Source organism: Sinohyriopsis cumingii, chromosome 2, assembly GCF_028554795.1.
Source record: "Sinohyriopsis cumingii isolate HCF-2022 chromosome 2, ASM2855479v2, whole genome shotgun sequence".
Taxonomy (NCBI): domain Eukaryota; kingdom Metazoa; phylum Mollusca; class Bivalvia; order Unionida; family Unionidae; genus Sinohyriopsis; species Sinohyriopsis cumingii.
Window position 1 is genome coordinate 158099699 of NC_142962.1, and position 21822 is coordinate 158121520.

General features: G+C 35.6%; 1 protein-coding gene across 1 annotated transcript; it reads left to right on the top strand.

Annotated features, from left to right (window-relative positions):
- The first annotated feature begins 226 nt into the window (after positions 1–226).
- On the top strand, positions 227–14945 carry LOC149806184 (UBA-like domain-containing protein 2-A). Its single transcript, XM_089951097.1, has 3 exons — positions 227–427; positions 570–656; positions 13588–14945. Exons 1-3 carry the CDS (start codon positions 308–310, stop codon positions 13753–13755), a joined length of 375 nt encoding a protein of 124 aa, XP_089807223.1. The 5' UTR covers positions 227–307; the 3' UTR covers positions 13756–14945.
- Positions 14946–21822: the final 6877 nt, after the last annotated feature.

Sequence of the window (21822 nt, forward strand, 5' to 3'; positions counted from 1 at the left end):
ATATATAAAACTAAACTATTTTGTGTCTCTTTATGTTTTGTTCAACCCATAAATAACATGAAAACATTATTTGTGTAAAAATATTAAAAACAAAACAAAATGGTGTTCTTAACAAGTTGAATAATATAGTTGTGTCGAGTTCATTGACCTCCGAAACAATACACATCACCCCGCCCATGTTGTTAGGATAGAACCAATCAAATTCATAGGATTTATTATTGTGACATGTCTATCAAACACGCCTCACTTCCCGTGTTAAAATATCAACACTGACAGGAAGCTGGTGGATTCGCGAACAAATTCGCGAATGCGTGAAAATATGGATAATCTCAAGCAACAAGTCATGATAAACCAATTTGTATTTGCTACCGGGTGCCAGACAGAACAAGCAAAACAGTTTTTAATAGCTTCAAAATGGCAGTTTGAGGTAAGTTTTATAATCCACTATGTCAACAAAAGAAAATGGCGCTTGTTTACGTTTTACGCGGCATGTAAACAGTAAGTTCTCACACTTATGTAATTATTTTTTTTAATGTCATCATCTAAAACGTGTCAGTTTTCTTTTCCAGACTGCCTTAAGTATGTTTTTCGCAGAATCTACGATACCTTCATGTAGAAACTGCAATGGACATCAAACAAGCGGAAGTTATCACTCGGTAAGCAACCAGACTGTCGTCCATTTTGATGACATCATACTTGTATTTATATTTTTTCTTTCTTTCTTCTTCTCGTAAATGTCATTAAACAGTTGAATGATACGCAGCGGCATCATTCTGTATTGTGAGCCAACAAGTATCTGATTGTATGATTTAACAAGGTTTTATCACTTAGTGAATATGGTTTTGTTTTCGGTGTAAATGCTAGATTATTGACTTTGACCTAGTTTAGAAGTGATCACGTTGAAAGAGTGCCCCGAATGCGTGTTCATTGTGTACACAATATCCGTCAAGAATACAAGTACGCACTTGAGATAATAATGAATAGGAAGTAACTTACGTATATGAATTATAAATAGTCGGAAATAAAAATAACTGTTTTGGAAAATATCTCATTATGATATACTTGTTAAAAAAATTAATCTGTCATGGAATAATTTAGTGTAAAGAAAAATCAGTTGTGTAAATTTGTTAAAAATTCTGTAATACCATAAGACATACAAAAAATTTAAGTTTTGAGCCAACTGTGCATCAGCTAGAAGTGAACATTAATTTTAAAGAATCTTTATCAACTGTAACTGAGTGACTTAGTAAGATGTATACAGTGTAAACAATGTATCATAATTATATAGCAGAACTGAACAAATCCACTTAAATGATGCATGGGATAAACTCAGATTTGGCTTGGATGAGCTCAAATAAAAGAGAGGTCATGGCCATAAAGCTTGATGTCCCACAGTGTTATTCTCAGCTATCTGGCCACACTATATACAAGCACCTTTATTTAACGTTTATACATCATTTGCATAAATATTATAAATTTTATTTATTTACACTGTCAGTCACAAACATATTGTCATTTTCAATGTTAGTCTTGCTTTTTGTCTTGAAGATTTGAGAATTAAACGCTTATTATATGAAGCAGGTTTTGACAAACGGGGAATAAATATTCATATTTTAACTTTTTATCAGTTACATTTTATCATTTTTGTATGTGTCTTTGATTTGTTGACTTTTAAAGTTTTAATAATCTAGTGGGTGAGTAAGCTACTCCCTTTAATCATTATGCAGGCCAGTGAAAATGTCATGTTGAAGTTTAGGTCAGATCAAGCTTGCTGATTCTTCAATGTTAGCTTCTGAAATATTGGTTTGTGCAAGGTGACTTGGTGATAATTATTAAGGACATAACTCATAAGATTTCTTGATTGTGGATGTAGTTAAGCAACTAGCCTTTCTTCTGACAAGTATTCATGCATTTTATTCTCCATCAGTTCAAGCCCATCATACTTTCTCATAACCATACCTTTTTCATATGGTTCTCAGAGAACAGTGCCTCTCTTTGTTAAATTCATAGCATGATGGATGTATTGCTTTATCACCCATATAAATAGCATATTGGCAGTGCTCTTTGATGTTACTTCTCCTTTTGGACAGGGAGAAGTGAGAGTTTGACAGGGAGAAGTGGATGAGAAGCAAGAAACACTATATATATATATATATATATATATATATATATATATATATATATATATATAGAATATGTGTTCTGTTATTTGAATTATGTCCTCTATTTCCCAGTATTCATATTTGCATTTAACATTGGATTTAAGCAGTACTTAAAGTAGAAAATTTTCTGAGTTAATTTGGCCCTATGTCTCTACAAGAGAATAACACAAACCACATTGTAACACATTCCAACTAGGTAACCAGGTTACATTATTGTAATTGCAAGTTAGTACAAATGCTTACTCAACTACCCTTAATCAAGTTTGTAAAAACAATATTTAAAAAATACTTTCTGAAAGTTCACATTAATGGCACTTTCTAAGACTAAACCTTTCCAACCGAATCGACACAAAGACTTGAGTGCATCTGTTTTTAAGAGGGGTTTTCATAATGTAATCATTTTAAGTCAACATACCTCTGGAGAAAAAAATCACAGGGTGAAGTCATCTTCACTTTTCTAACAGAAGAATGCAAAGTTTACATTTTTTAGGCAACTTAGTCGCCCACTTGACCTGGTAGTATGACCCCTGTTAAAGATGGAAAACTTTGATATACATGGGGCTTTCCTTGTCTAAAAATAGAACTTGACTCTGCTAATATATGATCATGTGACAAACTAAATAGCAATTTTAGGCATAAATGGCAATGAAAGTGGATGTTGATACTTTCATATAAATTTATGTGTGTGTGCTTTTGTCACCAATGGGATGAAATAGTCTTATTACACAGTATTGTACTCTCCTTGAAGTAGAGCTGTTTTTTATATGCCATTTTATCTCCCTCTCTCTCAAAATAAAAGGATGATCTCTCTGTCTATTTATATGGTATACACAGCCATACTACAATTCAGGGGTGTACCTAAAGTATTTGGCACTCGGGGTGGATCCTTCCTTTGGCACCTCCACAATTAATTTTAAAATGTAAACACGGAGAAAAATATATTATGCTTGCAAGTATATTTTTAAATAGTACAGTGCTGTGATAAGCAAATTGGAAATAACTTTTACTTGGTGGGGGGGGGGGGCGAGTGGTCTAAAGCGCTCTCCATTACAGATCACTGCCATCTCACCACTGTTTGCGTGGGTTCGAGTCTAGGATTCGGCCAATGTGGGTATGTCAGAAAGGATGCCTGTACTTTCTCATGGGTTCCCAGGGTTTAGCCGGGTTCTTCCTCCACCATTAATACTGGCCGCCATGCATAGCTTATTGTGTGCATGAAAAATGGCTTTAAACCCCACAACAACAACAGCTTTGACTTTGGTGAGCTTTTCATTTGTTTTGAAAACTTGTACTGGTATTTCAACTCTCCTGATGGCACACCACCACCCACCCAACCCCCCGCTGTCACTCGGGGTGACCCTCCCACGCACTCCCCTTAGTATGCCACTGCTGCAGTTTGAATGTTCGTAAGTGAAGCTTTTTGTGAACTTTAGCAAGAATATGTCGGATGGATCAACAGACAGACAAGGTAAATATGATAGGCCACCAGTATAATGGCATGATATAAATGGTGATATTTTTAACAGGTTGAACTCTTGATTCCTTTTTAAAAACTGTAGGAATTCCTGGGGTAAATGAAACAAATTTTAGTAGAACCATGTTTGGCTCACTAGACTTTGATTGAAATAACATTTTTTTTAAAGTTGTAATCTGAAGGTTAAACTTGGGTCGGAGATTTTTCTCTTAGTTGCATCAAGCTCAAGGACTGCCCATATAATTCTTAGGGAGGGAGGTGAATATTTTAACCCAAAAACTACAGTCTTAAGATCGCTGTTTATAAATCCTGCTCTGATTTGTGGAAAAAGAACATAACCAGTTAGTAGAAAATAATTAAGAATCATGAGGTAACAGAAATATATTCTAATTTGAAAATAAATTCAAGCTGACCCCCTTCCCTTCTGCAGAAATATTTGGTTGATTCCTTATCAGACAGATACAAACAGCAATTATACAAGATGTAAAAGATATTTCTTTTATTTCTAAAGTTGGACTTAAATTGCCATAATCAGTTTAAAATTATTAAAATAAGTTTCTACCTGGCTGAAGTCAAAAGATACTTGGTTGCTATGGAGGCTATATGAAATAATAATAATGAGGACTTTGTATTGCACCTAATCTTTAGAAGCTCCAAGCGTTTTACAACATTAGACAACACCTATAAGATATAAAACATATAATGATATGACTACAAAAACAAACACCATGAAATTAGAAAACAAAAAAAAAAACATGCTGAGAATATTTAAGGTAGGAAACATTATTAGGTCTTTAAGTTTGTTCTTGCAGTCCAAATAAGTGAGTTTTGAGAGCACTCTTGAATGGGATCACTGTGTCTTTGTGTCGAAGTTCAGTGGGGCAATTCATTCCACATTGCTGGGCCCTGGTATGCAAAAGAACGCTGTCCGACTTTGTTTTCCTAGTGGGAATAATGAGTATACAATTGTCAGAAGAGGAGCGTAAGTATCTTGCAGGTGTGTACACATGGGTGAGGTCAGATAGGTATGTTGGACTAGAGTCCGACAGTGAAACGTAGCACAGAGAACAAATTTTGTGTTTGATTCTGGATCGAATGGATAGCCAGTGTAGGGTACAGAGCAGTGGGGAGGTGTGCTCTGATCGTGGTACTCTAAGTATGATTGGAGCAGCTGTGTTTTGAAGTTTCTGGAGCAGATATTGAGATGAACCAGACAGAATTGAGTTACAATAGTCCAGACTTGAAAGTACTAATGAACACACAAGTGTTTTAGTGGCATCAACTGAAAGGTATTTGCGAATTGAGCTGATGTGTCTCAGCTCAAGATATGCAGCCTTGCATATGTTCATGACATGTTGGTGCAGTGTGAGAGTACTGTCCAGAGTAACACCTAGGTTTCGTTCTGATTGCGTGATTTTAATGTTGGTGTTGCTGATATTTATTGTTTGAATTAAAGGATGTGAATGAGAAAGTCTTTGTGTTGTGATCAGAATGGCTTCAGTTTCATCATCATTCGTCTGCAGCTTGTTACATGTTATCCATGATTTCACATCAGAAATGCACCTCTCTACACCTTGGATGGTAGCATCAACTTAAGTTGGGTGGCTAGATTTGTATATTTGGGTGTCATCAGCATACAATTGGTGAGACTCTAGATGATGATCTATGACACTTGAGAGCGACTGAGTGTATAGAATGAAGAGAACAGGTCCAAGAACATAGATCAACTGGGCTGGAGTGTATTCCATTTGCAGATACAATTTGTGTCCTGTTGACCAAGTAGGACTTGAACCACAGTAAGGCTATATCATGAATACTAAATACATGCTGGAGACGGTGAAGTAATATATCATAGTCTATTGTGTCAAATGCTGCAGACAAATCAAGGAGGGTGAGGACTGTAATCTTTCCGCTATCCAACGCAGAGAGAATGTCATTAACTACTTTTAGAAGAGTAGTTTCAGTACTGTGGCAAGGGCAATATGCAGATTGTACATTGCTAAAAAGACTGACTGAATTCAGATGAGATACAAGCTGGGATAGAACAACCTTTTCTGAGATTTTTTATATGAATGGGAGATTAGAAACTGGGCGGTAGTTGTTTAAATCGTTATGGTCTAGTGTTGGTTTCTTCAGCAGAGGCTTTACAATGGCAGTTTTGAAAAATGATGGGAATTCCCCTGATGAGAGAGAGAGAGGTATTAATAAGTTAGTGAAGGCAATACTGGATCTAAGCACTCGAGCAGCAGTGATGTTGGAATTGGATCAAGTTCACATGACTTTGGTGCACTCTTCCTCAGGATTGTACATACGAAATCCATAGAGACAGGTTCAAATGCTGCTAATGGTTGCCGCTCAAATTCTGTATCCCAACTGTAGGGTGACAACGAGTCACTTGAAATTGTGGTGTCAAGCTTATCTCTAATGGTTTGTACTTTGTCACGGAAGAAATTTGCAAACATGTCTGGAAGGTCGACTGGAGAGAAGGTAGTTGGAAGTGGTGTAGATTTGATCCTTGACATTAGCTTGTTAGTAATCTCGAAGAGCTCTTTGCAGCTGGAACTTTCCATGATCTTAGTAGTGTAGTGGGTTGATTTCGCTTCATGGACTATATTTGTGACATTCCTCTTCACAGCTTCATAGATTTGCTTATGAATAGTGAGTCTGGTGGAAAGCCAAAACCTCTCAGCTTTACGTTGGTCTCTTTTAGCAGTGTGAAGCTGGTCCCTAACACTGCTATACCATGGAGAACACTTTTGAATTGATACTCTGCACTTGGTAGCTGGGGCATGTTTGTCGAGCAATGAACACAAGCAGTTATCGAGTTGTTCTGCTGTAGGAGGTAAGCAAGTTGTTAGGTTTGCTTGGATGTCGTGCATTAGTTTGGTTCTGTTTATCATTTGGACGTTTCTCTTAGTAGTAGATAAAGGCGGAGGGTTAGGGACTGATACATCAAGATGGCATATAATGCAGAGGTGATCTGATGTGAGGTCATGGGATACCAGGGAGGACCATAGAATGTTATCATCAGGTCTATGAAGAATCCAGTCTAAAATGTGACCATGTTTATGGGTGGGTTGGTTAACTGACTGTTTGAGGTTGAAAACATTAATGGAATCTATGAGTTTTGACATGTTTGGGTTTCCGGGACAGTCAGAGTGAAAGTTGAAATCTCCAAGAATAATCAGGTTGCCATCTATCGAATTTCCATACTCCAGGAGATTCGGAAACTGCTCCAAAAAGAGAGATTCAGCTAGCTTGTTTTTTCTACAAGGAGGAGGGCGGTATTGGCAGAAAAAATGGACTGACCTTTGCTCCAGTGTGAGTGTGGTTTGGGCTAGTTCAAACGATGTGTGGTTGAAGTTGAATGTTGTGGTGTGGTTAAGACGTTTGATCATGGAATTCTTTGTGATGACAGCAATTCCACCTCCTGCAAGTTACAGGGGAATGACTTGATGGAGTAACCAGTGGGTGTTAGACCCACACACTTGGGCTCATCGCCTGATGTTTTTAGCCATGTTTATTGTCAGGAAAAAGATGTCAATATTCTGGTCGTTGATAAAATTAACTATTTCTGTACGCTTTTCCGGTGGTCTTACTGACTGGGCATGAACTAAAACATGTTGCACTGTACATTTCTTGAAATTTTGACAACAATAAAGTCTTTTTGAAGTAGGTGTGAAAATTATGTTTCTCATGTGACTCGTAGGGATGAAAATACACACATTTGTTTGCCCATTATAGACAGGGTGGGGACAGCTACTGCCTTCTGAATCTTTAAGGATAGTGATAGTTTTTCCACTGATTGTAGTTGAAGTTTATTTAAACTAAGTATTTCTTAACATGCTTTGATAAATGTTATCAAAACTTAAAATGAACATGCTTAAATTGGTTTTGTGCAAAATAAGATAAAAGAAGTTCTAAAATATTTTTTTTGTATAAAACCAATTTATAAGAGAAATATTTCATTTGCTAGACAGTGTTTATTTAATTAAATTTATTAATGCTCATATTTGTATATCAACACTATAAGTACATGTACATGATGTGATATTATTTAGACTTTGCATTGCTGATCTCCATTTTCAATTCACTATAAAAAAAACATTCACCCAGCAGTAATAGCTTCATTTTGATATTTAGCACTTGATATCAGGAATGGTAATTCATCTGAAATGCATATTGTGGAAGGGGTCAATTGCAAAATGTCACATAGTAGGGGGAAATTGTTTTAGACCCATATACAGTACATACTTGTATATAAGGAGAAAATGGAGTAATTCCTTCGTTCCTGTTTTGGATTCTTATTTCATGCTGATGTGTTAATATCAGTCTGAAGATGTGTTTAATGTTTTGTTTAGATGTAAGTTATACATTTGGATTATTTATTGGAATTGACAAAGTGCGAATTGGACTAAAATATTATTCTGGGACTATTGTGAGATTATTCAATGGGGTTCTGGACAATACTATTGTGATATATCAGATTGTTATCAGACCATTTCATTAAAGGATCTGAAAATTTTATTCTTTAGGACTTGTTATAGAACTTTGGGAATTATATTGGATTTAATTCATAATACTTTAAGTTCCTCTTAAAGTTTCATTTTATAACTTGCATCATTAAATTATTTTTTAGATTTTAAAAGACTTGTTTGATTTGCTTCCTTTTGTTACTTAGTTTATGAACATTGTCATAACAATGTATAGTTTGTGTGTTTGCCCATTAAATATATATATAGTACTAAGATGGAGAGCTTAACAATTTAAATGTTATGAGCCAGGTTCAGATTCACAACCCAGGGTCTGTGCTGGACAGGCGTCTAATTTTGTTTTCTCATGGCCTTCAAACCTGTATATTGTTACTGTATTGGCTGGGACCTTGACAGTTTCCAAATCATGACCCAAGAGCAAGTCTCCTTCCTCAGCGCCTGTACTGGAAATGTGTTTGATTTCTTCTCATGTCCTTCAACCAGTATATGGTTAGAAGCTACGGATCTATGACTCTAGGGCAAGTCCACAACCTAAGGGCCATGACCCACTGTCAGTATTAGATATAGAGGTATTTCTAGTTATGCCTCCTGGCCTTCACATCCATATATGGTTACTGACTATGGATCTCCATAGTTTATAAATTGTGACACAGGGGAAACATACCCACATGGGGCAAGACCAGAGTGAGTAACCCAAACGCCTAATGCATGTCATAGCCCTGGCCTTGAAGATGACACAAACCAAATTTTAGATTTTTACCTTCAATACTTAAAATATTTAGATTTTTAGAAACAAAAAATAACCAAGATATTGGTCCCACCCCATGAGTCCTAAAGTTTGGAAACCATCATGACATCTGAAGACTGACCCCAATTTTATTCAAAAATGTAAAGTCATTGTCTTTAATGGCATAGTAGACTGCATTACTAATGGAGGAACTGATAGACAGAACATAATCCCAACCTTTTTAAAAGATATATGGGGATGAAAGTCTTTTTTTTATTATTTTATAACTTAAATATTTTGAGCCTCAGTGATAATTATGCAAAAAAATTAAACATTATTAAGCTTTTGAGAAAAAATATTTGTTTGACAGATTACACCTTTTATGAAAAAGATTTAAATAAAACTAGAAACAAAACACAAATTTACATATTTTCATATTTGAATGTAATGATATAACTGAAAAAGCATACAATACTATTTCAGTAAGACTTTTATTTTAATTTTCATTATTTAGCATTCTTCTTTAACAACTTTAAACAGCAGAATCTCGGGGTAAAACATTATTTTCAATCTACCCTACTAATATGATGTTCCATTTGTCCTCAAATTTTTCATAAAATGTAAATTTCCGTTCATTTGTAATGACTATAGCATAGGTTGTGAGATACATATAAATAGTGAATTGGAAAAGTTAAACCTTAAATAACAACCAATGCTTATTATAGTTGAATATTTTTATTATTATTGTTATTTCTTCCAGTTTTATTATAAGAAAATAGCTTTTAAGGTCTGTTGTTATAGTATCAAAATGTCTAGGTGACTCATGGTATTTGTGATAGCCGAGATCCTCAGATTACTAGATATTCAAAGTCTACTAATGTTAGCAGACGAGAAAATTTTACTTCTTTCTTTCTGATGATAATTTTAAGATACTAAAAATATTATCAATATTATGGACAGCAACATCATTTTACATGCAAATATTCATACAAAACATCACTATATGGAAATACGCAATACCATGCAAGTATATGCACTTAATATTTTTCATTGATATTTTATTTTTTTGCTTAAGAGTTGGTTTGTGTTTTCCATCGTTTGTTATGACAAGTTTTTTTGTCACTACTGCTCTTCAGTTATTTGGAGGATTGCCTTGAAGCTTCAGACACATAATTATCCCATGATTTAGATGGTCCATAATACGACATACAATAACCACCACAGTGGCCATCTTGAAAATCTTGTAATCACTACTCTTCATTGGATAGTCAAGTTCTCATTTAGGGTATCTGCTTAAAGACTAATGATGTCTAGATGGTCTTAAATAGAAATAATGCTGATCTGACGAAATCCAGTATGGCCACCATGGCAGCCAATCTCACCATTATAATTATTCAAAAATGAAAGTGTATCTGCACAATGAAAAGCAAAATTTTAGGATCATTAGCATCAGAGTGTGTGTGTATATTTATGTGGCACTGGTCCAATTATACCCTACATAACATTATATAGGCTGTATTGAAATTGGTGGATTGTGCTAGTTACCAGGCTAAATCAGTGTGATGCTCACTTTTTTGGATAGGTGTTATCCTTATTGATGCATGGAAGGACACATGGCTATTTCTGTTGAGGGACATTCATTGTACCTTGTCAGATGCTTTAATCTTCTGGTTATTCTGTTAATACAACAAACAACCATGAAAATTAATGCCATTCTATGTATTAATAGATTAATTTGATACAGAAATGTACCAGTAAACATTTCTTCAAAGGAAGATATGATCAACAACCATTTGCAAAAGGTCATAAGTCAGTTGTGGAATATAAGTATGTTGTGCTCAGTACAATATGTCAATTCTGATTCATCTCAAATTAATTAAGCACAAAATTTAACTGAGAAGATACAGAGTAACAGAGAACTTGTTTATTGATCTGTAAAGTATTTAAATAAAGCAATGGGAACAAGCTTGGAATGTTTTTTATGCTGATATATGTAATCAGTGACTGAACATGCCATTGGGATAAATAAAATTAGCACAGAACTGGCAAGGAAGCAGATTTCAAACTGCACAAGTTCGTCACCTTGTGTGAATTTATTCTTTTTATAGAAGTTTGGTGGGTGTATTAATAGTTATTTTTTTCACTAACACAAACAAATTTCTATGGTGTGACAGTTGTTTTGCATCTGTAGGAAAATGTGATTTTGTTGGTATTAATCTCCACTCCAACACTTGGACTTGTTCTGTGTTAGATTTTCCTAGCATGAGAAAAACATTTCTTTTGTTTTGAATTTAATACAGTAATGTTTTCCAAGTCTGAGTGAACACATGAAATGAAATTGATTGTAGGATGTTTTTCAAACATTCATGCAATGCAAAACGAATGGCATGATGACTTTAAAGATGAATCCTGCATATGATCAGATGGAGCAACCTGAAATGGCCTAAAAGGTTGAATAAACATCACCAACAACTGGTAATCTATTTGGAAGCATTTTTTTTTTCTTCCTATCATGGATCAGAATGGCGTATAAATAGATACTAAGTCCATGTCTTTCTGTAATTTGCCTACTGAAAATGCAGTCAGAATGTCAAACATAAACGGGCACCACCTACCATTGAATTCCTTTTAAAGCTGAAAAGACCAACTTGATAATATGTGTCGATAATGGATTGTTTAATGCCTATCTGTTAATACCAAACCTAGACAAACAGACCTATATTTCACATTTTACTCTTTCATGCTGAGCTTGTTATGCATGACTCATAACAACATAGGCTTCTTAGTGTTATGTACCTACTGCCATACAGGTCTGTTTTAGGAATCCAGTTTGCATGATTAGCATACATTTCTGTTAACAATTTGTGCCATAAAATCAATATGTAAAAATAGTGGGTTTTTTTCAAGCCATACCTTTATTTCTTCATTAAATCCCTCCTATATTCTGAATTGTTGTTATGTACATTTCTCAGGCATTGTTCATGCTAGAATCATTAAATAATTGATAATATCCCTCTCTATTAGTATCACACCATTGCAACAGAATAAGAGATGATTCCAGTAGTGTAGTGAATGAGTGAAAAGTTAATTTTTGTAGCCCCATCTGAAGCAAATTATAACTCTGTGGATATATCTAATTCTAGATAATAAAATTTAGCCATTTTATCCAATGTTTCATTATATAGTCATTTGAATTTCTGGTGTGGAAGATTTTGCAATATTTGACAAACCTTCCAAGGTTACTATGTTATGTTGATCAATAATTGTTGTCACAGGGACTTGAATCACTCCTTTAAAATATATATATATATATATATATATATATATATATATATATATATATATATATATATATATATATTAACCAGTGATACAGCCCCTGAGACCAATGGTGAATCAAAATGAGAAAAGTTTTCCTATTTTTAAATAAACTTTTGATAATAATTTACTAACATTTTAATAATCTGACATAAACATACAATTACATTAGTTTCAAGTGGATAGTTTTAATTTTTTATACCCATTTCTCCCAGTTTTAGCCAATTTCACTCATTTCAAGCTGGTTATGATTTGTCATGTACGTGTATCCTGCCAATAATTTGGAGATTGATAAATGGATAAATCATGATTTAATAAAGAATTTAATATTGCTTTTATTTCATACTTGAGTGATTTTGATGAAATGTGTTTCAAGTAATTTATTAGTTATGTTAGAATAATAAACCTTTATAATTGGATGCATCTCAATACTACATGTGAACAAAAAGCCAATGTGACCTATATTTTATGCTTTACTAACAGCTAGGGGTTATGTGTATGTTTTTTTGCTCATGACCACCAAATTATTAATGCTATTGATGTCCATGCCTTCACAGAAGGCCTTTTCTGCCTAGTGCAGTAGGAATAAATATGCTTATTCAGTGATAAACAGTATGTATGGTATTTTGTTTGTGTGTGTGTGTGTGTGTGTGTGTATGTATATGTATGTGTGTGTGTGTGTGTGTGTATATATATATATATATATATATATATATATATATGGGGGTGAATAGTTACTGTACATATGAATTACTGCAGGAATTAGATGGGCATGCTGTATGCATTTCATATAAGGCCTCAGGTTGAAGGTTAAATTATAAAAAGACAAGTAGGACACACTTTGGTAGACTGATCCAGTAAAGGGCCATCCATTTAGTATGTGTACATAAATGTGGCAAAGCTTGACCCCCCACCCTGTACACATGCGTAATGTTTACACATACACACACCCAAGCGGTGAACATACTCTTGACCCACCCACCCCCGAATTCTATAGAATGGCCTATATTTAATCCATGTAGCATCGATCAAGGATTAATAATATTAATGTGTTGAACAAAACAGATAGTCCACTGACATTGAATGTCTCTGGCGGCATCAAAGAAATAAGCTGCATAACTTTATTGTCTAGTGTCCACTAAAATTCAAACACCGACTGAACCCAAACAGGTTACGTATTAGGCAAAGTATTATTGAGGTTTCACACACACACACACACCCATTTCCTTTGTGTACGTACATTATCAGTAGTCCCCCACACACACACACACACACAAGCATATGCATTTGGGTTAACCCCCCTCCATGCGTACATATTAAATGGATGGCCCCTAATGGGAATCAAACACATCATTTGATCACAAGCCTAATGTTCAGTGATTAAGACATTTATTTGCTCCTCCTTTCTTTCAGTTATGTGCACCTGCTAATACTCCAGCCACCCCTCCCAATTTCCCAGATGCATTATCAGCTCTTTCTAAACTCTCCACATCGGAAAAATTCAGTTCGTCTCCATATGCCACATCGCCACAGCAAGTTGCACATTCTCCACAGGGCATGGAAATTGAAGCTCAGAGATAAATTCCATGTAAGGCAGTAGTCACAAGAGACTTGGTATAAGAGAGGTCATCAATTTGACAGACAATTCATGTAATTGACCTAGAGATGTTGTGTTCCTGATTTGTGTGGAGAAGAGGCCACTAACAGGTCTGGTGCATCAACAGCTCTGGAGGGATAGCTTTGTGATAATGTGTATGTCATTTTCTTTAAGAAAAAACATTGATGAATTTGGGGATTATTGTGCTCTGGATGTTTATGTATTTTTGTTATGTTTTCCTTGTCGGTGGCAAGCATGATGTGCCACACTAACTTCATGTCTCTATTATCATGCCACCCCCATTCTTCAGGAGAGTGAGGCAGTTAATATTTGTGCTATAAGTTTTTGACAATGTCATGCCTTCTTTCACCAGTTCATTTAGATACCTCAAATTTTGGCCTTCCACCATCTTCAGAGGAAGAACAAGCAAGTGGATTCATGAACGATGGATATGTATGCATCACACTGTGTATTGGACCTGTACTGTCCAAGTTACAGAGGTGTATACTAGACTGTGTGTCATACCTCTATACGCAGCACAATTTGAGATCTCATCTAAGATCATTTCTCAGGATTATTGATGTGAACTATTTAATCTGTCCATCAGTAGGCTTCTCCCTCGCTTTCACATTCGTTTATGTTATTGAGAACTTTTAGTCGTTAAAAATACAATTCACCTGCCAACTGTTACAAGTTGGCTTGTCTTTTAAAGGTTGGTATTCACAGACAAGTCACTTACATGCACACGGATACAACCAACATGCAAATACACTTTTTATATGTCAGTTGTATTAACATCAAGATATACAAGCTTGTCATGCCTATGTCCTTATATAATGGCCATTTATCATGGAACAATATCAATTTTCATAGCTTATTGTAATCAAGAACTGAATGCTTGTTGCAGCGAAATTTATTAAGATGTATTCAAGTATTTCTCTTGTAAATTCATGTGTATGTACATATGTTCTTTGTCATACAGACATACATATTTGCTTGGTGTAAACTACTGATAATGATAACATTGATTGTAATGTTTGTAATAATTTACTGGAAAATTTCTTTTATAACAAGTTCTTTATTTTGTATAGTGATGTAGACTTGTTTTCATCTCGATTTTTTAGACAGAGTTGTCATTATTAGTATAATTTGTTCATTAAAAATGATATTTCAAGGGATATTTCTTTTTTTCCTTCTCCTTTAAGCGACTTTAGTACATACTAGTAATCAGTCCAGGAAATTAACTTTTTACTCTTGCATTACATACAGTCCAGCAAGTTCAGGATCCTTGCAGGTCTGATCAGTGTACCAGATTTGCATAAAGTTAAGTGAATAAGTGGAAGAAGCAGGCCAGTGTGTTAGCATTTATTGCATGTAAAGGAATCTTAAAGTATAAATGTGTGTTGGCATTTATTCCATGTAAAGGAATCTTAAAGTATAAATGTGTGTTAGCATTTATTTCATGTAAAGGAATCTTAAAGTATAAATGTGTGTTAGCATTTATTCCATGTAAAGGAATCTTAAAGTATAAATGTGTGTTAGCATTTATTGCATGTAAAGGAATCTTAAAGTATAAATGTGTTGGCATTTATTCCATGTAAAGGAATCTTAAAGTATAAATGTGTGTTGGCATTTATTCCATGTAAAGGAATCTTAAAGTATAAATGTGTGTTAGCATTTATTCCATGTAAAGGAATCTTAAAGTATAAATGTATTAGCATATATTCCATGTAAAGGAATCTTAAAGTATAAATGTGTGTTAGCATTTATTCCATGTAAAGGAATCTTAAAGTATAAATGTGTGCTCAGAAAGAAGGTTATCCAGGTAATGAAAGTACTTTATTATGAATGGATATTTAACAGAATTTACATTTTACTTGGAATTACACATCGGTCATTTGTTTTGCATAAAATGTACCTATTTGCCGGTAAAAATGTTAGGTTGGTATTGGTTGGAAAAAAAGGTGCTGAAGTCACTTTTCTGGTGGCAGAAACTGTTAAACTTTTGGTGAGCTTGTTGTCCCTACCCTGAACTTTTTTATCGATAATGCAGAGATGTCAGTCATTCATGAATGTACAGAATTATTACCAATTTTTTGTGAAAACTGCTTATTCCAAATTGAACAAATTCCAGAAAATAATGAGTTTTGCGGATACAAGTTTCTTATGTGGACAGAGGCAGAAAAGTTCTTCTTCATCTGTGTGATAGACCATTACATGGAAAACAGTTTATCAGTGCAACAGACAGATTATGCGGAGACAAAATATTGGATCAAAAGTTACTGATGATTCATGAGAAAACTTGTTTATGAATATTGTTTTTGCTACCTATTTTCAATCTTCATGAATTAATGCAAAGGAAGCACTTTTACATCTATATGATTGGACTTGTAGCTTGCAGAAATCTTAAGGGAATTCTGAGAATTTTATTTCTGAGTAGTGATTAAAAATGTTCCCAATTGGTCAAAATTTATCAACAATGAATGCATTTGAAGGGTACATATTATCAGGGGAATTCACCAATACTTAGGAATTTGTCAATGTATTGAATAAGCTTATACAGACAGATGCAAACCATCGTATCCATCTGGATAAAAATTTACCTATTCCTAATAAAAATGCTCATGGGCTGAGTTGTTAGAATCACCAAAATGATGTAATCAGAACGACTTGAAATTCTTCATATTAGCAAGATATTTGTACTAAATATTATTTTTTGTATTAGACTATATAATCATAGACTTAAATATTTATAGGGAAATAAATTTGGGATAATGCTTGATAGTTATTATTTTGTAAGGGAACAAATGTATTACTCATAATTCTTTTTCCCGAGATTTCAGTGAAGGTTCTGTGTCTGCAAAAACATTTTTTATGAATTTTTTTTAAGATGTATTTAAAACCAATTAATTTTTACAATGTATTTTTTGTCTTTAGGTGGTTATTTGGCTCGATAAATATATTTTTTATTTACTGCATAGCCTTCATTGCCTAGATCGGTGATTATACAGTGTAATACTGAATGCAAGTATCTTGTGTGTAACCATTCTTGTGATTGCCTCCATCCCGTGATCCATCAACTGTAATGCATAGTCACTTTTCTTGATGACCGACCGTTGGATTTGGTAAGTGGAATAAAGGGCCTTTAGGTTTACCCCATCTCGGTATTTAAACATCCATATTTTCATGGTTCTGCATCTCTTAGTTGAAAACCTAGAGTAATCATCATCTCTGTCCACCAGGTCACACTTTTCTGTAACCATCAAAGCTTAGCAACCCTGACAAAATTGAATGCCATTTGCAAAGTTCCCACAATACTGGCAATTCAGGGGGAAAAATAGTGAACGAATGGGTTTTTATTTTTTCATACTGAGCAAAGCCATTTAGTTTTGTAAATATTTAACAAAGTTTGTGAAAAATGGGGATTTTTCATCCATCACTTATGTAACGACGCCCTCTTATAAAGAGGGGTGGTTAATTGGGTTTTGGTTTCGTTATCCAGAGGATGACCTCCCTCGATATTATAGCCCGGCGGGAGTGAAAGAAGAATGGAATTTCAACAGAACTGAGCGAGAATGCTGGTAAGAAATAAACAATACGAGCCCCCTTTGACAAGAAAATAACAAATTTAATCAGAACAAATTAAAACGGTAATTCAAATTCAAGGTAGATTACATAAGTAGAATTTAACAGGTGTGTCCAATTTGGATTTATCACATCATCATAACTAGAGGCTGTGGCAACACATGCCTACATCCTAGAATTACGTCGTGCGACAATCCAGACAAGCACGCTGCTTGAATTCGTCATTTCACATACGGCGAATCAAGGTCGATGTAGACAACTGGGAGAGAATGTTTAGTCCTATTAGCAAACTGGACTTCCGCTGTCTCGCCTGTATAATATGCAGATTTGACAAATTTGCTATCCACCAAGGCTGGATAACTACATCTGGTGTCATACAACACAGTAGCCTTCGTTCCATTTACCGTATCTGGTGTATTAGACCATTCTACTTGTTTACACCTTCTACCAGTGCTTGATGTCACTGCATTTATCGTGGGACGATATTTCCTGCAGTTTTTGAGAATATGGCCGGGTTTGTTGCAGCCGAAGCATACCACTTCAGCTTTCTTAGTAGGGATACCCTTATCTACCGCGTGGGTCTTTCCTGTGCCACGGAATTGATCACGACTGGGATTATCAGCCCCTGGCTTCCCACCATTTTGACTATTCAGCTTATGAGTTGTCAAACCATTAGCTTTCCTAAGGTCAGTGGCGCTGGGTCGATCGCTGCCACCCCAGTTGGTGGATGAGACTGTGCACTCTCACATCGCTCTGGCATCACACCGATATCTTCTAAGGTAGCGAAATCACGCTCCGCTAAGAATACGATCAGGTCTTTCCTATACATACTGAGTACATGTTCTTTCAAGATCTCTTCCCGTATACCTTCATAAGTGAGCGTGGTGCCTGTCATTTTAATCCATTTATCGAAAAGCACGCTTACGCGAGTATGAAATTGCGCGTGGGTCTCCGTTGTTCGCTTAGACGACTCTCTGAAAAGTTTAAGAAAACTTTCAGCCGACAGCTCGTAGTGCCTTAACAGCGCTTTCTTGAGAGCGTCGTAATCATCTACTTCAGTCAGTGCCATATTATGATAGACATCCTTGGCAGCTCCTTGCAAAAATGCAGAGATATTAGTGGCCCACTGGTCTTTGGGTATATGATGGATTAAAGCTAACTTTTCAAACTGAGTTAAAAAGTTATCGATGATTTCGTCTCTGTCGTTAAACATCGGCATTGTTATCTGAACAATGCGTCTGTCCTCTGATCCTTTGCGTGTGGGTCCTGAATGTTCATTCAGTTCTTCACCCCTCATAGATTCCGCTTCGATCCATAGTCTCTCCATGGCTAACGTATGTTCTCTCTCCCTGGCTCTTTCTTAGGCCTGCAATCTGGCTAACTCGATTCTGTCTCTCTCCTCAGCTTGTCTGATTCTTTCTCTCAGCTCGGCTTGTCTGTTCTTTTCTCTCTCCTCGGCTTGTCTGTTCTTTTCTGCCGTCTGTTGTTCTCTCCATTCCCTGAGACTCCACTCTACAAATTCCGCTAATTGGGTCCCTTCATGCCCTAATTCTTCTCTACCAAGAGATTTAAACTCTTTGACAAACTGCCTATCAGTTGTCATTTTAGTATACCACCTGTACCACCAACCAGTTTACTTATCTCAAGTATCTACTAACTCTTACTGCCTTACAAGAAACAGCTTCCTTAAGAATACTTACCCGTATTCTCCCAAATAAAGTCTTAACTTACGGACTTACTTAAATTACACTAATGCAGCCTAACAGCGTTTGGCAGTACCAAATTCAAAATTTCTCCCTAAATTCAGCTTGCTCGCACCAACAACGTGCAATTGCTCCCTCTGGACTTCCCTAATTATCTCTTCTCGCAAGAGTAACTAAAGGCAATATTTCTTTCTGAATTACTTTTAATTCAGACAACGACCACGCTATCACAGCGATTTAGGTACGGAATCTTAATTTCTTACAATGTCATAACATACATTAAAGAAATATAAAACAATCGCATGCACTAACTACAAAACGCATAGCTATTGACTCAATTCACTCTCGTAATTTCTTGCTTAAACAATAACCAAATTTAACACTGTTACGGTACTTCAATTTCTATCCAATATCCTACTCAGTCTCTGTCACTCACACCGTTCAAAATAATCCCGGACGATAGAGCCCACTTTGTAACGTCGCCCTCTTATAAAGAGGGGTGGTTAATTGGTTTTTGGCTTCATTATCCAGAGGATGACCTCCCTCGATATTATAGCCCGGCGGGAATGAAAGAAGAATGTAATTTCAACAGAGAACTGAGCGAGAATGCTGGTAAGAAATAAACAATACGAGCCCCCTTTGACAAGAAAATAACAAATTTAATCAGAACAAATTAAAACGGTAATTCAAATTCAAGTTAGATTCCATAAGTAGAATTTAACAGGTGTGTCCAATTTGGATTCATCACATCATCGTAACGAGAGGTGAAAACGCGCAACATCCACGATTGATTGCATCACCTTCATTCACTTTGACCGTATATCGACGTCTCCTAGTTCATCCTTCCAAACTCTAGGTTCTGCCCCTTCATGGACTTCCTGGTCCCTTTTACTCTGACCTCGTCCTTCTTTCTTTCTTTTCCCGTACTCCGGTCTTCGGACTGTCTCGTCCTTCTCTCCGAAAGCTGTTCCTCGTCGCTGCTTTTCTTTCAGGACTTCCGCGTCCTAGCACTAAACATGCCTTTCCTTTCATACAACGAACACTGGTCCCTTTCTTGTTTCACGAGGAAAGTACTAATCTTTAGGCTTCCACGGAGTCGAGACAAAGTTTCCTCGTAGGAAATTTCCAGACTAAAGAATTTACACTAGTCAAAGTCAGATTGCTCTAAAGTGTACGCCCTAATTTATTCTACCCAATCGTAGGCAAGGGTCCCTAATCTTTCCTAAAGAAATAATTCTTTCATCAGATTTAGACAGCTCAGAATCTGTGTACGACAGTGCTTGACAATTTTCCCTTTGAAAATATGATAAGTGGACATAGGTTCCTACCAAGCGGTTAGGGTCGGTAGCTCAAATGTTTACTATTAACGACTGTTTAAGATATACCGGTCAATTTCACTGGTTCGGAAATATTGTTCCTAAGAAGTTTACTCTGACATAGGGTGAGATGATCGACGAAAGTTCAGAGTGACCCTTCACAAAGACTTTCCTGGCTTAACTGCGATAACTTTAATTGCTAAATGCATTCAACTTTAAATTTTCTGTACTTCAAAATTCGACACTTCACAATTTAATACCAGAAAAATATAATTAAGATGAAGTTGAACTTAGCACAAGTTAAAATTTACTTGGGTTCCAGTATACAGGTTCAAATTTAGCACAGGGATTAATTCTTAAGGAATTTTTTTCCAAGTTTTACTTCCTGGTTACCTAAGCTATTTATTTAAAAAAAAGACCCCGTATATTGTTAAAATAACATTGTATTCCCCTTATTTTGGTGTGTAAATGATTGGTATAATTTTATAGAGTATGCAGCTTGATCTCACTTGAGAGGTGCACATCTCAAAAGACTGACTTTACGAGGTCATTTTCACCTCATTGACTTTGATGTGAATCGCAACAAAACACTAGCTGATAACCTTTTTAATATTTAATAAATCATTTATTGCTGTTTCAGACATTAGTATTGGCTACTTTAGCAAAATTCATTGTACCTGTTTTAATAACTGTAAATGTCAGGAGTCCTTTAGACTAGTTCAAGTTCGTGTCTCGAGCACATGGGATCGGTCATTTTGATCAGCTGTTTGCTGTAGATGGTACAATGTGTACAGTATAAAGAAATTTGTATCAGGACATGAAAGTAGTATAAAGGTATTCCAACATGCTATTCATTGCACTTGTTGCAAATGCACATATCTTCAGCTTATACGTGTCCGGTCTTCAGATGGACTTAATTGTAGAGTGGAACCTTAGTTCTTACCAGATTTTTTTTTAAGTTTGCAGAACATTTCAGTCTGTTGAGGGTTCTTGCCATAATCATTTTTTATAGGCATTCCAAGCATTCATAGAGCAGATTGGTTAGGATGGCTGGTAATCGTGAAGACAGCTCATAGATATGTATCTTTACTTGTCTTGCTTTAAGATGACCATGACATCACTCACTGGTTTGGCTTGTGTGAGTATGCAAGTGGCTGATTAGAACACAACTGTCTGTGGCACACTTGACAGAAGATGCCACTTGTGTTTGCTTAAATAATAGAGGACGTCCTGCAGTTCAGATATGTAGCTGTTAACAACTGCAATGCCTCTGCAATTCTTCTCCTTTCAAAGTCCATAACTCCAGTATGGACGAGATTCTTTGAGAGATCTTTCCAAGACCCAGGGTCAATGTTGAAGTGTTCAATCTGATTAAAATTATATTTTCACCATCCTACGTGAGGATCCGACAGCAACATTTAGGGGTCATGTTCTGGTATTATTATCA

Excerpts from the sequence above, each read along its gene's own strand:
- LOC149806184 (XM_089951097.1), top strand. The coding sequence starts at position 308 with ATGCGTGAAAATATGGATAATCTCAAGCAACAAGTCATGATAAACCAA. Across the intron at positions 428-569 it reads CTTCAAAATGGCAGTTTGAG|ACTGCCTTAAGTATGTTTTT; the intron begins GTAAGTTTTATA and ends TTTCTTTTCCAG. Across the intron at positions 657-13,587 it reads CAAGCGGAAGTTATCACTCG|TTATGTGCACCTGCTAATAC; the intron begins GTAAGCAACCAG and ends CCTTTCTTTCAG.